Here is a 22,050-nt window from a genome sequence, read left to right as displayed (position 1 = left end):
TTAGCCCATGAGCCAGTGTCTGCCAACCCCCCATCCAGACAGCCAAACAACAGCAATAACTAGTTGCAGAATTTAAGTGTAAAAACAAAGATTTCATGAACTCCTAACACTTTATTCTGACATCTCCTCAGAATCCTTCTATCTTCCTGAATCACCCTGATCTTTTTGACCTGAATTAAGTGGGAATTCCTCTAACTGCCTTAGTACCACAAACTACTGAAAACTCTAACTACAGCTTCCGATCACTTACAGCCAGACGAGGAAGACAGTAACACAACATCTGCCCAAAGGTCACATCAAGGGGGAGAGCATCCTAATTAAACACTGAAGCTCATCAAGGGAGATGTCCCCTCTTACCACCTGACCTTCCCCTCCCACCGCGGACACAGCCTCACTGACAGCCATTCCAACAAAGCAATGCCTATAGAGAATTTAAAAAATTAAAAATAAAGAATCACTGGGAACGCCGGGTTTGTAAATCAGCCTTTGCAAAGCAAACCAGGTTACCTACGTTTTTAGCCTTAGAGCCACCATGCCAGTAAGTACTGGTATGCTCTGTGGCAGCCCACTCTACTTCAAAGAGAAGAGACGTCCACAAGGCTAAAGGCTGAACAGCTACTACACAGAAATCAGGCTCCTGTGAGCAGCAAAAGGAAAAGTGGACACCAGCACTATTAAAGCTCGGGAAGAAGATGACTCCCGAGTGCCCGTACGTCCTGGAAGTGAAGGCGCCCGATTCACTCTGCATTCAGTTACTTCATCTTAAATGGGCAGAAAAGCGGTTACTGCGATTTATAAATGGACGTGTTTCATAGTCCAGGAGAAGGAAGGACTTTATCTAGAAGCCACAGCCTACCTGGGCAAGGACACTTTCTAAGGCAGGCACGCAGGATACAAGAGTGAACTCGGCAACAACGAAAAGCCGCGTGCCCATCTCCAGCCTCTGGTCTTTAAGCCCAAAACCACTGCTGCAGACTGAAAGTGATTCGCAAGGATTTGCTTGCTTGGAATTTTCAGTGCGGTATTGTTTCAAAAATCAAGAATAAAAATCTTCCACACCCACCAAGACCTATACTTCCCAAGAGAGGAGCAGGTAGGGGGTGAGCAGAAGTGCTACAAGCAATCTCTGAGGGAGGGGCCAGAGCGGGGCGGCGGGGGGAGTCGGGGGGGCAGCGGGGAGTGTGCGGGAGATTGAATAGGAAGGGCTGGTGGCCCCAGACCTTCGGGACACTCCTCCTGCTCTAAGCTTTAGGGTTTGTCACCCCATCCAACTGGACCACAGAACCTGCTTGCAGTGTCTGCCAAGTCGACTGTGGATGTCAGAAAGGAAAGATCTTCGAGAATGAGGAAGCTGAGAGGCGCTTCAGGGAGCAGTGCAGAGACATGGAGTTTACTCAAAGCGGTTCCATCGAAAAACACGTTTATTCTTGATGCTTCGGAACCCCCTCCCCTTTATGATTAGAGAACCAACGACACAAAGCTCTTTGGATGTTCTGAACCAACTCAGCTAGTCCCGGATCACGAAGTCCTGAGTCTGCTGCTGCCGATTTCTGACGGGGCATTAGGGAGCATCCGAGGTCCGCTCTCTGACATCAGACAGAACAAAGCTGGAACCCTTATGCAGAACATAACCAGCAGTCATGTATCTTACTAATTAAAGGAAAAAACTGTCTTGCTAGAAGAGTAAAAGAATGAGATCTTTTAGGTAATTTTCTGGTTAGCTGAGTGTTAAATAAAAAGAGATGTTTTACTTAGTCCTTAAGTACTTATTTTGTCTCAACTATTCTCCACTGTATTGGTCCACACCCTCATAGAGGAGCCGTCAATGCAACCAACACAATGCAGTGTTTCCTGAGTGACCGAGGAACCAGTCGTTATTTTTAATACAGCATCATCAGTTTCTATATCAATGATGATTATATAGAATCCCACCCCAATCAGAAGTTCAGAAAATTGGACTGAACATATTCTGAGCCTAGGGTGAGGTCTGAGAGTTGGTTTTAAATAAATCCCTTTCCTTTTTTTATTATTTTTTTTTAAATTCCATTTGCCTCTCCGCCTTCAGACGAGTGCAGTCAAGAGCTCTACTCCGGGACAGCTGCTTGTTAAGACCGTAGAGCCTCTGCAATGCAACAGCTGTTCCTCTAAAAACATATTTTCACCTCCTGCGCTTCCCCTGATGATGCCGGGAATGCTTGAGGAGGTTCGAGAAGGGGTCCCTGACAGTCAAGAAGGATGGAGAAAGGAGACAGCGCAGGAGGTGCACGAAGGCATGAAAAGACAAAGCTTATGAAAGAGAAGGCCAAGAAGGGGGGCCATGGGGGAGCTGCGAAGGGTCAAAGGGCAGGGAGAAATTGCCAGAAACAGCCCAGTGTACTTTGTTTCGTCTACGTAAATTAACCTGAAGATGCAAATCCTTACTCAGAGCAGTCTGGTTCTTACAGGTACAGATGCTGATGTCAGTGGATCAAAACAAAGTAAGACTAAAACCACGTGGAAAGCTCTTGCCCCAGCATCTGCTCTGCCCGTTCCTTCTAGCAGCCTTGTTCACTACAGCAAGGACGGCCTCTAAAGCCATCCACCTGTGCCGGTCACTGCAGTTAAACTGGTGGTTCAAACAGTCAATCCAGAGGTTAAGACAAGGACTAATTCCCCAACTTTAGAGAGAAACAAGATCCTGTTACCAAATGAAAATGATACTCTCAGTGACCAGCTGAAACCTGCAGTATCCTTTGTTCCAAAGTCATGAATAGGCTGTCGCTTCTGATGGTCCATCCCTTACCAATCAATTTTGGTTTCAATAACCCAGGTCACTGAAATGTGTCCAGACACCACACAGACCAGGCTGGAAACCCTTAGACGGAAGCTGTTATCTCTAATGCCTGAATACCAGAACAGCCACAGTCTTTTGCTGAGTGTTCAGCTCTCAGAGAATTCAAGGTCAGCCCCTCCACGGCCTTCCACGAGAAGAGTGAGGTTTTAAAAAAGAGGCCAGGATCTTAACAAAACAGTAGCAGGAAAGGCTATAAATACATGTTTACATTAGAGAATCACTCTAAAAGATTTCGTTGTAGTTCAAATTCAAGTGGATTTCAAGAGAGCAGGGACGAAAAAATCACAACGACTGTAAGAAATGGCCTACCTATTCCTGAATTAGCTCCAGTGACCACAACCACTTTGCCGGTGAAGTCGCGGCCCTGGAGGATCTCCATGGCGGTGGTGCTGCCGTCGTATCTCTGCCTGCTGGTTGGCTTCGTAGGGTTATCATCCACCGTGAATGCCAGTCTCGGGTCCAAATAGGTGGTTCTTTTATTTATATGGCTGCAGAGAAAAGGAGGAGTTACGCAGGAACTTAACAACATCAATGCCCAGTAGGTGGGCTGACAAATTACAGTACATCTGTACAAAATGATACTCCACGGCCATTCAGCATCACTGTCTTGAAAAATATATACAGGAGAAAATGTTCACAAAACTTTACTGGAGAAGGACAGGGTCCTACACAATTCACAAAGCATACTCCCTACCTTTTTTTTCTTTGAAGAAAAACAGACTTGGAGAATAAATTTAAAACAATTAAAAGTAGTTATTCCTACTGGTAAGATTACAGTTATATACTATATATTTTTCTAGCTTCGAGGTATATTACTTTTACAAGAAATTTGTAAAATTTGTTGTAATTTCTACTGAAAATTACTACTGAAATTTCTACTGAAAACCAAAATGACTGAGTTTCTATATAGACACTTACTCGACAAAAAAAACTTGTCCGTTCTCATCAGTTTCTTGTTCCCATCCATATGGCAAATCTGAAACACAGGAAGACTGACAGGTCTACATGCGGCAGGGATGGGGCACACAGAGGCCCGTGCCCTTCCAGCCCCTGCCCCAAAGCCCTTCCCACCGACCAGCAGCCATGCTGGGCCAACTCGGGCTGTGTGTAGCAACTGTGGCTGTTACAAAAAGCCCAAGAGAAATCACCCTCACCACTCCACCCCTCTCTCATTGCCGCCTTCTGCCATATCCCATGAGCTCCGAAAGAGAGCCCGATTCCTTGATGGCTCCCTCCTAGAGAACCTTCCAGAAATGACAGAGCAGCCTGTCCCCTGACTGTTTTGCTATCTAATTAATGCTTTAAATGCAAGGTTCTTTGCTTTATGACAACCACATACAAACCTCCTGCTATTCGTTTTCTTTTTCCAGTCTTTGGATGTTCCCACTGGGTTTTCTCCTCAGCATGACTGTTTAAAAAAGAAAAAAAAAAAAGTTAAAACTCCACAAAAAAATAGTAAATGAAGGTTACACTACTAAAAATTAATCAAGGCATTGCTTCCCCCCTTCCCCCGCCCAAACAACACTATTTCCCAAGAGAAGTAAAGCCAGAGTTCAGAAAAGACATATTCAGAACATAAATGCTCTGGTCCAATTCCCTGGATGGGAAGGAGAAGCAGCCCGAGGAAATCTCCTGAAAGCCTGACTCTGTGAGCAGGCTGTGGAGGACGAGAAAGAGAAGCGGACGGGAACCCCTTGGGTCAACTTTAGGAAGCTTAGTGAATCACTCAGAATATCCAGAGATGTTTTGCATTTGTTTTCGTTTTATTTCAGGAGAGATGAACAAACATCAGTCTACTTTATGATACTGATATTTAGACATCGTTTAGCTATAATAATTAATCTTAAGTATTTACTCTTTCCACAGATATAACTTTGAAGTGTTTTAAGCACTGACTCCTAATTGCTCCCAAGAGGTATTTAAGAATGCAGTTAGAATAGGTCACCTCACTGCAAGTTACTCAACTTCAGAGCCTCAGTTTACCTATCTGCAAAATGGAAATGATCCTAAAACTCATCTCCAGGAATTGCTATGATAAGGTATATAAAGGGCAGAACACAGCACCTGACATATAAAATACCATTAAAAGTGCTACCTATTATTTTAAACAAATCAAATACACAAACTAGTCTTATTTCTGTGGTAAATTCAGCATCTCCTCTAACAGCAAATAAAGTTATAATTAAAATCATCAGTCAATAACAGATGAGAGATACCTGTCAACAGGTGATAAAGAATCAAGAAAAACATAAAATTACTTCATCAGAGAAGCAGCAGGCTGTTGCAAGAGGCATTCACAGGGGAGGATGAACTTCTAAAACTCCACATACTCATGCCAAAGTAGAAAATAATAATTAATCACCGACATCTAGATGATGAAATCTGATTATGCCTTCCCTACCAGTTACTTTAAAGAGAACAAATAAAGCACAAATCTGCGGTAGAATTTTACACGTGCCAAGCAAGGTGTTTTGGGGAACTGCAGGCTTCAGGTCTGTTTGCAAACTCTCAGTGGTGGGTTCCACAGCCCTGTCGACACTGGACTCAGGAGGCAAAGGCTTGGGCTCCCGCACACCTGTAATCAGCCAGCCAGTCTCCCTGGCCCCACATATCCACCTCACAGGGCTGCTGGAAGAAAGGTAAGGGACACACTACTTGTGACAGTGACAGGCAAACAATGAGGTCACTGTACACACGCAGGGTATCAGCAGCAAGGACCAAAGTCTACTCGTATGTCAACCACCACAAAATCCTACTTGCGAAAAGGGAGAGCCTAAGCCCCCGGGAAGGAAAAGCTGCTCCTTGTGGACACAAGCCCTGCCTCTCCTTGCGAACTGAAGGAACAGTGAGCAAACAAGCCAGACGCCAGCAATGACATACACCGCTCCTGCTCTTTGCTTTGCTTTCCTCCTCATGCTTCTTCGAGAAAAGTTTACAAATGTGATTTTACATTTTCCTCTGCCTGGTGTTAAAAGTAGTTCGCATCCCACAGGCAGGCAGCAAATTGAGCTTTGAGCCAAAAACACGTGCCCTCAAGAATCCACAAAGTGCCCCTGTGAGTGGAACGCAGACCCCCGCAGGCCCCCCGTGCAGCTGAAGCCCAGACACCTAGCCCTTGGCCTGGCCTACGGAGTCGCCCAAATGGAAACAGGCGGAATGAAGAGATGCTCTCTGAAGGAGTTGGAAAATTCGCTGAGAACATTTTTTTTTTTCGGTCCTGAAAAACATTTAAAAAAAAAAACAAGATAAACATTGTCATCCCCATGTTTTTGACTTTGACAGAAAATGCCTAAGTCAGGGTTTCCGACCACTGGCAGTCCTGACATTTAAGCCAGACAGTTCTCTGCTGTGGGGGCTGTCCTGTGCCCTGCAGGACGATTAGCTGCATCCCCGGGATCTACCTACTAGACGCCAATATACCACAGTTGTGGCAACAGAAAATGTCTCCAGACATCACCAACTGTCCCCTGAAGGACGCAGTGTCCCTGAGGGTGAACCTCAGGCCTGACACAAGAGAAAAGTACATAATTTGGTAATAAGGATTTCAGAGCCCAAATGCTCATGAGTTCTGGCTTTCCCATTCACCAGCCATGTGCACTTAAAGAGGTGTTTAACCTCCCTGTGCCTCAGTTTCCCCATCTATAAAAGAGGGATAATAGCATCTACTCCTTGGGGTTACTAAGGACTCAATGAGTTAACATTTGTGAAAAACTAAGAACTGTGCCTTTCAGACAGAAGCATTAATTTAAATAAATACCTACATATAAAACTTAATTAAAAAGTATTCTTAATTATAACCTAAAATGACTTTTTAATGAACAGAAAATCATGACACATGTCCCCAAAGTGTTATCTTCCTCTCCTTTAAACAGCCCTCTTCTATTTTTTCTTTTTCAATAAGCTTTTTGTCATTTAAAGAGATAATTAACAGTGATCTTAATTTAAACCAAAAGGATCAAAATTAAATCCATACCACATTACATGGATATCACTTTCAAGTATGTTATTCCAGAAATTTGTTCTGAGGCATAGTTCACTTGGACACAGAGGAGGGCCAGCCTGTGGACCAGGGAACCATCTCCTGACCAGGCAAGGCTGGCCGGCCCTCTGGCTGCCACAGTGCCCAGGCTTCAGAAGTAAAGGGGGCTGGGACTCAAGGGCCCAGGAACGCCCAGGTGACTGTGGCGAGAGTCCCAGGCACTGAGACCTTGTCCCTCCATCCCCAGCTCCTGGCTTGGGCACACGCGCTGCTCTGGACCATGCCAAGGAGGGGAGAAAGGCCCACCAGCTCTCACTGGTGCCAGGTCTGCCCTCAGCGGCACGACTACCCTCTCCCTGGAAGCCCAGCCTGGTGGGCCCTGGAGCCATGGGACATGCATGCTCTTGTGGTCTGAGTAGAGCACGGGTCACATGGGAAAGCAAGAGGGGCCAAAAGAAGCCACGCAACAGGAGGAGGCAGAGATATGAGTCAGGGAGCGGGTTCTCATTGGGAGCTACAGCCTTTGTCCTTGGGGGAGGCCTTGCTGCAGCAAGACTATCTGAGAACAGGAACTACTCAGAGGGCAGTCTTCTTTTAGCCCATTAACCGTTTCCCAAACCCCAAGAGAGGACAAGTGACCCTTCCAGAGTGGAAATAAGACAGACTAGGATGCTTGTAGATCAGGAGAGATCAAGGGGAACGGGTGAGAATCCCGGGTTAGGATCAGTCAGAGGCATCCTTCCACCTGGAGAGCTAAAGAACAGAGGGCGGGGGGACTGGAGAGGGGGACCCCAGTTAGGACCCAGCCATAACTTGTCACTATATTCAATGTAAACAACAGGGCCAGACAGGCCAGTTGGAGACCCAACACTGGGGAGGAAGGAGAGCCTTTTCGGAGGCCATATACGCACCGTGAATCCCCCAGAAGCACTCGGAGGTGCTGACTGGGGTGTGCTGATCTTACTTAGAGAAAAGAAGAGCCCAGACACTGGATGCCATCGAGGAAGGAAGCAGATGGGAAAGGCCGCTCAACAGAAAGTAGGAGGCAGGGAGGAAGAGCCAGGGTACCACCAGGCTCCCGGCAAACTTAAAAGGAAGTCAGGGAGCCCAGGCTAAGTGGCTAGAACGAAGGTAAGCCCCACACAAAGCAGGAGGCAGAGGGGGGCTCTAACCTTCAGGATGCCACAGCACCTTTGCATTCCAGGGACCCGTATGCCACCTGCTCAGGGAGGCCCAGGGAACCCTTCACTGGAGGAATTAATTCACTCATTCCACAGGGACTTACGTCTCACAGGGGCTAAGCACAGGGGATTCAGAGAGTAACAAGAAAAGATGCCTGCCCTCATGAAGCTTACAATCTGCGGGAGGAAGGCAGAGTGCCAACAAGGGAACGTGGCAAAGATGACTATAGAAAAGGCCAAGTACCAGGACTCAGATAACGAGATGCTGGGAGGAGGGTGCAGCGGTCAAGGATAAGGGGAAGGTCTCGGGTCTGGGAGACGACAAAGCCCTTCATATAGCTCTCCAGGAACCAGGCACATAGATCTCCAGGCAGCGATAACAGCGAGTGTGGCTCGAAGCTGCCTGGAGCCCAACAACAGCCTCACGGCTCCCAGCTGCTAGACTCGTCCCTACCATTCTCCAGACCCAGAAACCACCTTTCGAAAGATATAAATCCGATGACACTCCCTGGCTCCAAGCCTTCAGTGGACCCTTGGGTCCTGACAATGGAGCCCAGCTCTTCCATGAGGCACAGAAGGGCCTCCACACCCTGGGGCCTTCCTCTGCTGCCTCAATCTTCCCATCCCTGCTCCAGCACATGGGCCAGAGAGAGGCCTCCACTGTCTCCTCTGCCTGGGCTGCCCTCCTGGCCCTGAACACGCCCACTTCTACTCCTGCTGAGGCCCGGCTCACCTGCCAACTCTCCCCAAGCCCCCGAGGTGCTCCCCACCTCCTCACGCAGGCCTCACATTAGCTAGCTGCTGCTCACTAGCCACACACTGCACTGGAACTAGCCACGTGTCACTCTGCCATACAAGACCGGCTGACAAGTGGGTCTTATTTATCTCAGTGTAACCAGCAGCCAGCAAAGAGCCTGGCATGTGGTAGAACCCCAGTGTGTCTTGAATGAATAAACTCAACAAGGTCTATCTTTCTTTTTTTCTTTTTTCTTCCTCCTGGTTTTGTTTCTACCAAGCAACCAAAGACAGCAGCGGCTCACAACCGTGGGTAGATTAGAATCTCCTGGGGAAATCTTACAACATATCAGTGGAGGCGGGAAGGGCCCAAACCAGTTGAATGAGAATCTCTGGAGGAGGAACCAAGGAAAAAGTATTTTCTAAGCTTTCCACCTGCTGAAAATCACTAATTTACAACCCTGCTTCTCAAAGCCAAATGATAACCTGCCTTACGGGAAAAGCCTATAAAATACAGATGCCCCACGCTGGGTGTCTGCTGCATGAAGGTCTCTGATTTCTAGATGTAGGACCATCGACAGGTGATTCTAATGAGGCTTAGGAGGTGCTGTCACGGCTGCAGAGAGAGCAAGAAAAGCTAAGTTGCTGAGCAGAGCACTTATCAGATCTACGCTAAGTGTTTTAGGTACAGTGTCTGAATTAAAATTCTGTCAACCCATTTTACGGGTGGAAAAGCGGTGACTGAGAGTTCTTTCAACGGCCCCAAGTCGCACAGTAAGGGGAGGGAGAAAGGGTCTGCTGGTGTTTCCAAAAGTTTGCCAGGAATTATTGGAGTACTACTATATATGCAAAGGTATATATGCATATATACATACACATAAATATTAGGACATTTATTTTAAAAAATACATACTCCTAGCTCCCTGACCAGGAACCCCGAGGAGGAGGGAGCTGGGCACTGGCTTTTTTTTTTTCTTTTTTTCTCTTGATTTTTTTTTTTTTTTTTTTTTTCCTGGATGAGGGAGTAAGGCCTGCGGGCCCATGGCACCGTGCAGCGCCGCCTCTGAGCAGCAGAGGGCGCGCCGGGGCGCCGCCAGGTGACACCCTGCAGGACCCAGGGCCCAGAAAGGCTGCCGGCCCCTCCTCGGGACCCTGGGAGCCTGCCTGAGGAAGCTCTTGAACTGTCGCGTCCACTTCGCGCGGCCTCGCCGAGCGGGAGCGCCGGCCCGAGCCCCTCCGCGCGCAGGTGGCACGGCAGGCGGCGCGGGGTCCCGGGCACGTGAGGCCGTCAGGGTTCCAGGTGCGGCCCCCTCCAGGTGCGTCCCAGGCCCGGCGGCCCCCCGGCGGCCCCTTACTTGGCGTAGTAAACCCAGCCGTCCTTGGTGGTTCTCTGCTCCCAGCCCGGGGGCAGCTCGTCCTCGCTGTCCGTGTCGTCCAGGCCAGCGTAGCGCAGGGCTGCCATGACGGCCGAGGAGGCGCTCGGTCACCTACTCTCTCGGTCGCCCGCTGCCGGGTCTCCGCGCCCGGGAACTCACTCGGGCTTCAACCAAGCGCCGCGCGCGGCGAGACCCAAACGCTCGCGCCTGCGCACTGCGCCGCCCCGAGCCGCTCCGAGGACTCGGGAGCTAGAATCAGGTCTCCCGCGTTTCGCCGCTGCGGGCGTAAAAGGGGCGGGGCCTGGGAAGAACGGGCGAAAGCACGAGAGGGAGAGCGTACTGCCGCTCGGCTGGAAGTAAAAGCCGGCGGACGCTCCGTTACCCTGGAGATGGAGCTGAGCTTCGTCCACCTCCCGGCCTTAGGGAAGGGGCGTGGGCCTCCAGTCCTGGTCCCGGACTCCGCCCGTTGCTGAGCGACCCGTAATTACTTCCGCGTTGTTCTGACCAATCCTGCTGGAGCTCCTGCAAATGAGCATCCTGGGAAATGTAGGCCAGGCCCGGCAGGCATGCAGAGCGGAGCAGAAATGAGGGATGCGGGCACTGGTTTTCTGGGCGCTGGCCTCTCGGTCTTTCAGAACGTTATGAAGACTGGATGCTCCTGCTCAGAGATTCCAGAGCTTCCCATCACCCAGGCTGACTCAGACGCTTTGTTGTGAACGTTATAAAACGTGGGAACGTGAAAAATCAAAGTTCCCGCACCTTCTAACAGCCACGTCTTGGAGAAGATGTTCGCAGCCGCGGCACGATTCTGTTCATAAATAAGGGGCGAACGTTTCTAAACAGCTTAATTCGGGCCAAGAGTTCATAGACTATCTCTTTCCTAGACCCGACACCTCCGTGAGGTGAGCAGTTAGAAGAAAGAAGAGCCCCACAATTACCCACTTACCCGCCTGCTCCTGACTACACAGACAGAGCACCACATCTTATGTGCCTCTTTGCGTTGCTCGCATTTAGTGAAATGCCTAGACCTGCAAGTTCACTGAATGAAATAAATTAAGGAGTCAATGTGATTTGGTAGGTTTGGCCCTCTATAACTCAACCTGGTTTAAAACAAATTCCCAATTTACAAAGTGAAGCACCTGCAACTATGCTATCAATATCCTGTGTCAAAACTGGAAGTGTAGGGGCGCCTGGGTGGCTCAGTGGGTTAAGCCACTGCCTTCGGCTCAGGTCGTGATCTCAGGGGCCTGGGATTGAGCCCCGAGTCATGCTCTCTGCTCAGCAGGGAGCCTGCTTCCTCCTCTCTCTCTCTCTGCCTGCCTCCCTGCCTGCTTGTGATCTGTCAAGTAAATAAAATCTTAAGAAAAGCAAAAACTTCAAGTGTATCTTTAACTTTGTTTTGCCTAAGCTGTTTTCCAAAACATTCCCCAACTGAAACTTGCAGAAGTTTCAGAAGGGAAGTCTACCAACCAGGATTCCCGTGGCCTACGTCTCAGAAAAATGCAAGCCTCCATCTCAAAAGTTATGTATCTTTAATTTTTTTTAAATTTTTTAAATACATATTTAAATAGATGGGGGTGTGGGGAGGCAGGGAGCTGTGTTGTTTTTTACCTTCAAGTCCTGAAATTGATAATGCTTTGGGATTCTACATGCTTTTTAGGGAAGAGATTGCTTTCCTTTGAAGGTCCCCAACTGAAAGCTAACGTAATGAAAATATATTTTAGTCTTAACAGGCCTCTATAGCATCTCAGACCTATGAAAACATCACTCTCCAACCCATATACATGTAAATAAGTTTAATTTATTAATATGCTGCTCTTCTGCTCACTCCAATTTAACCGCTTTTCTCTGTCACCCAAGCCTGTCATGGCCAGCGCGACAAATCAACCAGGAACGTGAGGATAAGAGGATGGTAAAAAGAAATTAAGAGACAAAGAGATGGGGGCAGGAGGAGCACTGAGAAGGATATCCAACAGTTCCGATTTTATTCCACATCTTACAAGCATTTATAAGGCAGATCACAATAGAAGGAGGAATACATCAGTATCTAGTCAGATGACCGCAAGTTCCTAAAACAAGTTTACATTAACTACAAGCAAACCTCGTGATGCCAGGTAGTCACGTCTAATGCCATCAGCAAGACAATCAACCAGCCAGTGGGTTATGGGAGGTACAGGAACAACAAGGACCAACTAAGAATTCATGACCCTGACCACATTAGTCCCTTCAGTAGGGACAGCGTGTGGGAAGTCACGTAGGCGAGCACACGACACATAGCACAGATACTTTCTCAGTGTTACTCTAACTTTCCTGTCCTTAACCCCTCATCAAGGTGTCCGGACTTTAAAGGAGAAAAAAGTCAGGGCCTGGTTTGATCCACAACTCCAACCATGCAGTAGCCTCCAACACAAGACAATTTATTGTTTTGATATAAATAGAGATTAGGTCACAGTGACCCCAAATAATGGGGCGGAGAATAAATGGAATCAAACGGAATCAAGCTGAGGAGTGTTAGTCTTTCCAATCATAATCTATAGCTCTGCTCAAGGACGGACTGCTTAGCTTTATCCCTGGTTGCCCTCACCAGAACCTCTCTGGGCACCTGTTCTCTAGGACTCAGCATCAGACTACAAGCATGGTATCTTCCCCAAAACTTGCTAGTGGTCCCCTTGTTAATAGTCACAACTTCTAGGTGAACCCTCTGCTCTTCCTACCACTTAAACTATTCCCTCGAACAGGTGATGCTACAAACATCAGGGTTTCTCAGCCTCAGCACTACTGACATTTGGCACCAGATAATTCCTTGTTCCCGGTGGGAGTGGAGGGGTGAGGGGTCATGCCCTGTGCATTGTAGTATACTGAGCAGCGTATCTGGTCTCTACCTGCTAGATGCCAGTGGTGCCCCCCACCAGCTGTAATAACCAAGTCTCCAGGATGTTGCCAATTGTGCCCTCACTGGAGAACGCTGATCTACATTGACAGTAAGCCAGAAAACTACTAACTCATAAATTAAATGCTGGATGTATTTAATATGTTGAAAAGACCCTTCCCGGCCAATGATTCACAAGGTGGTATTCAGACCCTGCTGGTTCAGGCTGCCAATTCTCTAGCACTGTCTGAGGGCACATGTTTCTTCAATTCCTAGTCACTCCAGAGTTGAGACCCATGGGGTGACAGAAATCTGGCTGAGTGGCCCAGACACCAATAATGGCCCCAAATGGTTATGAAGACCTAATTTTATTCCTCTCTTCCTACTTTTTATCTGTGGCTTCTATCAGAAGATTAAAAGAGTAAGACACAAAGGCATTTGAGGACTTATGAAGATAGGCATGCCAGATTTTAGGGTTTCCCATCTTTTGGCTTCATTCAAACTGATATTGTTTTAATAGTGCTTATTTGATTGCAAGCAACAGAGACTTAAGCAAAAGTTTATATCCAGGGTGCGCATGAGCTAAATTAGAATGTTATCAGGACCTGAGGGAGCTCAAGGACAGGCTCTTTTTTTTTTTTTTTTCCTATTGTGGAGTTCATGGTCCCTCACTCCCCACTCTCTGCTCCAAAGTTACATTCTCCTGCTCTCTCTTTACTGGCCTCGTCTGTGCACTGCCAGTTCTTGCCCCTTGAACTTTAGCTTACACGTGGCTTTGACGTTGGTCTTATAAGGATCTGTAAGAGGGTGAGCTCTATATGGTGTATAGATTATCATAGGTTTGAGGAGACTTAAGTTTGAGAATGAGCCAGAATGAGCCAAGGTCCTCAATATTTTCCCCCTAAGAGAGCCTAAAGAATGGTTTGCTTTTGTATAAGCCAACTAAGTCCCACTGATGGATAGTGAGGAGATTTTTTAAAAATCCAGTGTGTGGTTATACAACTGCACACCAGATGGCCCTATGTGCCCACGATTTGAAAGGCTAAAGACCAATTCCTGACCAGCATTTCTACGTTTGAACTCTTTTTGTGTTTGAGAGAGCATTTACACAGTAAATGGATGCACACAGATCGGCAAGTGGATGCTAAAAGCAATTTGGTGCTACTTACATGGTGGACACAAGCTTTAGTGGAACATCCCCAGGGCCACATTTTGCTTCTTCTTTTTTTTTTTTTAATTTTCATTTATTTATCTATTTATTTGAGAGAGAGAGAGAGAAAGTGAGAGACAGGGTCTTAGTGGAGGGGGAGGGGCAGAGGAAGAGGGAGAAGACGACTCTCAGATGAGCAAGGAGCCAACAGGGCTCAATCCCAGGACCCCCGGATCAGGACCTGAGCTGACGGCAGACGCCTAACAGAGGGAGACACCCAGGCACCCCATACACCCCATCCCTACCCTCACCCACATTTTTTTTAGTTCCTATCATTACTGTGATGATGGTCATTGCCCTCTGCCTCAAACACACAAACAACCCAACAATTCTGTAAATCTGCTTTAACGGAAGTCGTCAGTCTTTGGGACATTAACCTTTCTGTGTTGGTGCCAAACGCAGTATGCTTATGAGACGTGAGAAGCCTCCTGGCTCCTCTGACAAACTTCTCGTGGAAGGTAACCAGTGAGAAAGAATACTGAACGGGCTTCCCAGAGAAAACTCCCTCTGGTCAGTGTGGCCTTACATAGGCAGGTGTGTTGGGATTTCACAGATTCATTCGAACACACAATGAGTGAGGAAAAAGTTATGTCATGTGTCTGTGAAAAAAAAAAAAGAAGAAAGAAAGAAAAACGAAACATCCCTTGCAGTCAGAAACCAATTCAATTCAGATAAGACTTACAGACACGCAGAGAACTATGGTTTGAGGGTTTTAAGAGAAGTTTGAACCAAGATGTACAGGTATACAAGAGACAAGGGTGAGTTCTGGTGGTAGGGTTTCCTGTAATTATCTTTGGAACCGAACTCAGCTCATGTCACTTACCTACTTTCTTTATTCCGTTACTACCCCTGTTTTTACAGATGAAGAAACTGGGGCACACAGAATTTAAGTAAGTTGTCCGTGGTCACTCAGTGAACAAGAGCCAGCAGGCTCTGGCATTAGAATCCAGACAAGAAGTCTAGCCCCAAACTCATCCTCTCTACCAACATTCTCCTGTGTGCTATCTTTCTAGAACAGGGCGTCCTCAGTACTGGGGTGCCCAAGGGTTTTTGTTCCTCCATGAGAAAATGAGGGAAAAAAAAAAGTAAAAGAAGTGAATTGTTCATAAAGCTAACTGTGTTTTTATTGAAAGTGCTGTCTTTTTATTTTCTAGGACACTGTATCTGTTCTACTTTTATTTATTTATGGTGATCTAGTTTATTCCGTTCTCCCAACGTTTTATTATGAAATTTTTCAAACGTTGAGAAAAGTTGAGACAAGTACAATGAATGCCCATATCACCATCTCATCGAACACACAGACCTAGACACACTCATTGTTAACCTCCTGCCACATTTGCTTTAAAGAGACAGAACTTGATTCCCTGAGCATTAAGAGTGATTTTGTTTTCTTATGAGAGTCTTCAGGCCTAAGCAGGAAGGCTCATTTTTCTCTAGGCCACACAGCTAGGCACTCTCCCCCACTGAGCACATTTCTACTGCAGTGACATCTCCAAATCAGACCCTCACATTTGGAAATGTCATTTAATTTACATTTCAAGGCCTCAAATTTCAGTGTAGTTTTACTATATTACTTCTAACTTGGCACCATTCTCGAAATTCCATTTCAGCTTAATTTCATTCCTGGCTACTCTCTGCCCCCAGCGAGGAGAATGAACAGTACCCGAGGAGAATGAACTGCACGGGAGGCAGCGTGTTGCCCCCCAGTCACTTAAAACCCGTGGCGAGGAGTCCATTCCGTGTAAAGCGTTCCGCCACCGGCCTGGAGTGTCCTGTTTTGGTGGCCAAAGCTTCCAAGATGTTGCTCTGATCCATGGCTGTTGCAATCTTGCAAACGAATTCTTCCAAAGATTTCAGACCCTGGAGCCCAAGAGTCACCCCAGATCCTGCCAGATGTGCACACGTAAATACACCAGAAGAAGGGGACATAAAAAAAAAGGAACAAAGAAAAAAAGGCAATGACTCCAAAGCACTCAGCATAGTGCCAAGCACAAGGCAACCTGTGATTCCTAAATGTTATATCACAAGACATTAGCTCTCGTCATTGTTATGACTGATGACTAGAGGTAGACATTAAGCATTTTGAAATTCAACCATGAAGCACAACTCTGATTTTAGATCTGACTTTAAAGTATGTGCATAACTGTATGAAGGTTTTATCAGCATTATCACTCACATACACCATTATGACAAACACGCAGAGGTGGGTATAATCAGCTCCACTCTATACAAGAGATAAACTAAGGTTCAGATTAGCAAAGAGAGCACGGACTTGGCCACAGAGCAGAGACGATGCCCAGGTCTCTCAGGTCTCAAGTCTGTACTATATTCTTAACCACCTTGTTCTACTGCCTCCTATGTGTTGTACAGGAAATCTGAACTCAGCGACGAAATGAACTGTGGCTATGTGCACTTATGGGATCTTCCAGCATATTTGTGGAAAATTCTTTCGGAAAGAAAAGAATCACACACTCTCCCCGACACGCCTGCCACTGCCTCTCACCCTCTCCCACAGCTTCTCCACAAAGCCTGTCTTCTGTCCGCAGTGGGCACCTTGATCAGAACCGGCTCCTTAAAATGCAAATCTAAACAGCCATTCCCTTACGTGAAAATGATTTCCTGAGGATATAAAATAAGCAGGCGAGGGCTTCTAGAGTAGAGAGCATTTCAGAGTAGTAGCAGCAAGTAATGAGAGAAAGGCTGTCATAGTATCCACTTTGAATTTTGAAATTTGTACATGGATTATGGAGTCTCAAAAAAATAATTTTAACTAAATACATGAGCATATATGTATACTCATGTATTTAGTTAAAATTATTTTTATGTTTGCATGTATACATACGTATACATGCATATATATACACACATATAAATGTGTGTGTGTGTGTATATATATATATATATATATATGTTTGTGTGTAAATATATACACACATATATATATAGAAAACATTTTCTTGGCTCTCCTGTCTCCAGACTTCACTTCGACTATGGTATCAGGTACAAGCTCCACAGCCTGAACTTTTGTGAACTGGTCCCTGTTTCCATTCACAGCCTCATCTACCTCCTTCCCCTTCTTGTACTTGAGGCTATTAGAAATACACACACACAGAAGCCTGTCCCTTATCTCTGGTATTCTCTGCCCCTCATGCTCTTCCTTCCTTCAACCACGTGATTCCTACTCTCTTTCTTCACTACCCTTTGTGTGTGTGTTACAGACCAGTTTGACATCTATAGTTCTTTCACAGAATAATGCCTTTAAGTATATAAAATAAAATACATAAATCATAAAGGCAAGTATGTTGAAATACAATTATTAAAATATTATTAAATATAAATATATTATTTATAAATATATATTATAATTATTAAAATATTAACAAAATTGTGATATAATACCTATAATACCTATATGTCATTACTTTGCCTTAAATATAGAGATCTGCTGGCAGGTCTATTAATCACCAGAGTTTAAAAGCACTTATTAGCATAAACAATGTTCCTCCATCTAAGGTCACAGACTCCTTGAGTTTTGTCCTACCCAAGTTATGAATCCTTGTTCCCTACTTAGCTGTTCCAGGGACCTCTTCCCGAAAGTCTTCCGGGAATTCCCAACAGAGCTTACTGACAGCTGTGGTAGCCAGCCTCCAAGCTGGCCCAGGGATTCCTGCCTGGTGTTCTTGCTCTCATGTAATCGCCTCCCACAGTGAAGAGGGCTGCCTGTGTCATGGAAAGGACAAAGTGACTTCAAAGTGACAAAGCAAGACTTCATCACAAAAGACACTATGGCTTCCTCCTTGCTCTCCTGTGGATCACTTGTTCTAGGGACACCAGCTGTATGACATGAGAGTGAAGAACGGAGGTCCCCTGCCGGTATCGCCTTGCTTGCCATGAGTGAACCACCCTAAAAGCAGGTCCCCAGCCCTGACCAAACCTTCCAGTATATAGTCTTGACTATAGTCTTGACTGACACCTTGATGTAACTGCATGAGAAACCCTGAGCCAGAACCATCCTGCTAAGCCATTCCTACAATCCTGACCCTCAGAAACCGTGTGAGATAATAAACATCCATTGTCAGTTTAATTTCAGGGTAATTGGTTAAGCAGCAGTAATACTATAATTAATACACCCTCCTTTTGCCTTCCCATAGGTAGAATCACATATTTCCCTCCATGTAGCATTTCGTATGTAATATTGAAGTTGTCTGGTTATGTCTGTCTCCTCCATGTCTGTGCCCAGCTCCACTCATCCCAAAGTCCTCAGCAGCCAGCATGCAGTCCAGCAGAGCCCTTTGCCCACAGAGACATTAGTCAAAGCTGGATTGGCAGCCATGGTTTTCCTTCTTGCATATCTCAACACAAGGGTAACTTCATTAGGCCTCAGTTTGCCCATCAGGAAAATGGGATAATGTCAATGCTTTTTTGCCTCTTGGGGGTGAGCTGAAGATTATATGAGTTCATGCTCATAATAAGGTTCCATTCAAGGATTGTTGCTATTATTAATTATTAACAAGTCGTTGTGGGGCCCCTGAACATTAGTGTTTCCATCTAATGGGGCCAATAGTCCCAGTGAATAAGAGCTAATATTCGTCAAACACTTACTATGTTCTAAGCACCGTGCTTAGCATTTACATTCTCCCAGCCACCCGATGACGAAGGTCAGCTATTATCCTCACTTTACAGATGGGGAAATTGAGGCATAGAGAGGTAGAGCTGGCTTCCGAAGCAGAGAAGAGGCAGTGCCATGCTAGAACCTAGTTTTCTCTGACTATTCATTTCGGCAATTTATACATCACATGCTCCAAAAGAACTTGCAGTTGTGAATTTGCAGGCTGTACAATCCCGTTTTCAAACAAAGGATCCTTACTGCTCTTTGCCACTGTGCTGCCCTCCTGGGGCCCCAGAAGGGTGAAGGGGTAAGAGGAGACTGGAGCCTGGGAGGACATTTCTGTTCCTTGGGTTTCCGCACAGCGTCTCATTTCATGCTGCAGCCTCTGGTCTCCACCACCTCTGTTACATGGACAAGCATATCCAGGTAAGGACATGAAATTCCCACAGCTGCTCCTGGAAGCGGCACTCCTAACAGGTGCTTAGCGTAAGACTAGGTGTTTCAGACTCCTAGTTCAGTAAGCTTCTGGTACAGCATCTGTTTACTATGTATCAGTTCTCTAGGCTCTGACTAATCACAAAAATAGATACTCAAATGGCTTACTGAAATCAGGTAACATCTATCCCTAACAGATATTGGTATCTTGGGTGAAAAACATGTGATACAAACTTAAAACGGACATGTCTTTGAAGTGATGTGTATGCCTGATGCCCCTGCCAGCTGGAAAGCGGATGTGATGCCTGGAGCACAAACAGCCTTCAGTGATCATGAAGTGAGGTTACACCCAGGGAAGTGATGAAAGCCACAAAGAGGCTAGGTCCCCGACAATGTTACAGAACTCTCATGCCGACTCTTTTCTCCCAATTCCATATTTATATGCAAAATAAACTGCATGTATTTAAACCACTATTAAGTTGGGTCTTAAGTCACTTGATTCAAGAAGTCCAACCGACCCACGAAGTTCAACCACATGAGCTTCCTTTGCTTTCTACATTCTAGAACATTCTTTTTATAATCTACTATGCCGCTTCAGTTGTCCTTATTCATTTATCAAAACCAGAGTATGGATTTTTGCCATTTTCATGAGTTTTTGGGAGAAAGTGGCTATTAATTTATGTAACCAATCTACCGTCTTGAATCAGAAGCTTGACTTCATGATATTTTAAGAAAATTAAACAGTATAATGAATAGGAGATTTCCCAGAACAATGCCTCACCCAGGGCAGACAATAAATGACCACAATTATTGTGTCTCATTATCACTGTTACCATTCTTATTTCAAATGCTTTCTCTGGTGCTCCTATCTAAAGGCCACAATACATGCAAATTGAAAAAACAAAAGGCCCCGTGCCATGCATATATTTTATATCTGTGCTAATCCAAATCAACACACATTTATTGATTATTTTTTCATAAATCAAGAGAATATTTTTAGTGACAGGGAAATTTAAGTAGCCTGACTTAGCTCCCCTAGGCAAATACAGTGTGTTTTGTTGACTTAGCAAAAATAAAACGGATCACATGCAAAAAGCCATTCCCCTGCCATCCCATTTTTCTCCTGGCTATGTACTTCGAACCATGATCAAATTCTTACAAAAAAGTTCAGAGAGAGATGCAGCAGGTCTGTTCCTCAGTACCGTGTGTGTGTGTGTGTGTGTGTGTGTGCGTGCGCGCGCGAGCGAGTGTACGTGATGGAGGAGATGACAAGGGCCGTGAGGGCGACTTGGGCCCCAGGGTCTGACAGAGCTGCACTTGAACCCTCATTTGACCTCCTATTTCCAGCAGGTGCTTGGGCAAAAATCAGAATTTCAGCCTCCATTTCTTCAGCTGAAAACACAAGGATAATTTATTTCCTTCCTCTTTAAAGCTCCAAATCTCCTTCAAAAAAAAAGAAAGAAAGAAAGAAAAAGAGAGAGAGAGATTTTCATCTTTTCATCCTCATCTTTCTCTTTGTCCCAGTGCTTTCTGCATCTCTAGCAACTGCTAAAAATAGACCCACAACCCAGCGGGGGGCAGCATGATGGGCGCTTAGCACCTGCGTGCAAGTCTCGCTCTGCCACTAGCTGGGTAATTGCATTAGACTCCTGTTTCCCCATCCAGAAAGTGCAGGTAATGTTAACACCTGCCTCTTTGGAGGGGGAGGGAAAGAGCACATGCAGTAACGCCTGCAGGGGCTTAGAACGGAGACTGGAGATTGCTACATGTGAAGTAACCGTGCGCCAATAATACAATGTGGCAGGCCCTGTGCTGAAAACTTCATGTGGATTATTTCACAAAACCCCTATGAGATCAATGCTAATATTTTCCCCCATGTTGCCACTGAGGTAGGAACAGGCTAGTAATTCTCCTAATTTATCTCTAGAGCATCAATGATGGAAGCCGGGTTTGAAATAAGGAAATCTGCCCACACAGTCACTGTCTGGTCCACTGCTCTATGGCACCAATCTGAATCAGCTGTAGTGCTAAAGGCAATTAACTCAGTTGTTGAACTGTCTTCAGTTTTTTGCATTGATTTAAAAAACATTGAGAAATTATTATGTTTGCTTTCTGAGTCAAGCATAGCAAATAGCGGCCAGTATTATTCACCTCCTACTAAGTACTCTAGACATTAAACTCACTGAGGGGTGCGTGAGTGGCTCAGTTGGTAAAGCATCTGCTGTTGGCTCAGATCATGACCCCAGAGTCCTGGGATCGAGCCCTGTATCTGGCTCTCTGCTTTGGGGAGTCTGCTTCTCCCTTTCCCTCTGCTCCTCCCCACCACTTGTGCTCTCTCCCTCTTTCCCAAATGAAGAAGTAAAATCTTTATAGACATTAACTCAATGAATCTCACAACCACCCCTACGAGGAATACACTATTGATATCCCCATTATACAGACTGGAAACAGAGGCTAAGAGAGGTTGGATATGAAGTGCTAGCAAGTAGAAGAGATCTGGTGCCCCAACTCATACTGTGAAGTCATACTTCTTCTGAAGACATGGTCCCTGCCTTTAAGGAACGTAGAATCTGCGCAGGGAAACAGCCGCTTGCCCCTGCTCATTCTACTTCAGTCTCTACTCCCTCACTCCCCCGGCCACTTTTAGGCTCAGAGGAACATTCTAAACAAATACTCAGAAACTGCCTTGCACGGCAGCTTACCTGTGTCAAAGCTGAGCACTCGAGCCACTTCACCCTCCATGGTGACCACCCTGCCCTCGCCCTGGCTGTAGGCCGCGGTGGCCCACCTGTGGGACAGCACAATCTCAAACAGCCTCCTGCT

The 22,050-nt window shown here is 46.0% G+C and overlaps 1 protein-coding gene across 6 annotated transcripts in view; it reads right to left on the bottom strand.

Moving 5' to 3' along the window:
- The window catches only part of WWOX (WW domain containing oxidoreductase), a 937,351-nt gene extending 919,517 nt beyond the window's left edge, over positions 1–17,834 (bottom strand). For 3 of the 6 annotated variants that reach the window (XM_032326522.1, XM_032326523.1, XM_032326524.1), the window contains exons 1-4: positions 17,756–17,834; positions 4,177–4,241; positions 3,752–3,809; positions 3,143–3,321 (exon numbers count right to left, since the gene is read on the bottom strand). In XM_032326522.1, the coding sequence (XP_032182413.1) occupies positions 3,143–3,212 (70 nt within the window). In that variant the 5' untranslated portion in view covers positions 3,213–3,321; positions 3,752–3,809; positions 4,177–4,241; positions 17,756–17,834. Of the gene's footprint in view, positions 1–3,142; positions 3,322–3,751; positions 3,810–4,176; positions 4,242–10,083; positions 10,556–17,750 lie in introns of those variants that run through there. The other 3 variants (XM_032326528.1, XM_032326526.1, XM_032326527.1) reach the window with 3 other exon arrangements.
- Positions 17,835–22,050: the final 4,216 nt, after the last annotated feature.

The sequence above is a fragment of the Mustela erminea genome, chromosome 19 (genome assembly GCF_009829155.1).
Source record: "Mustela erminea isolate mMusErm1 chromosome 19, mMusErm1.Pri, whole genome shotgun sequence".
Taxonomy (NCBI): domain Eukaryota; kingdom Metazoa; phylum Chordata; class Mammalia; order Carnivora; family Mustelidae; genus Mustela; species Mustela erminea.
Note: the sequence above shows the minus strand (reverse complement) of the source record. Positions and strands in the feature narration are given on the sequence as shown.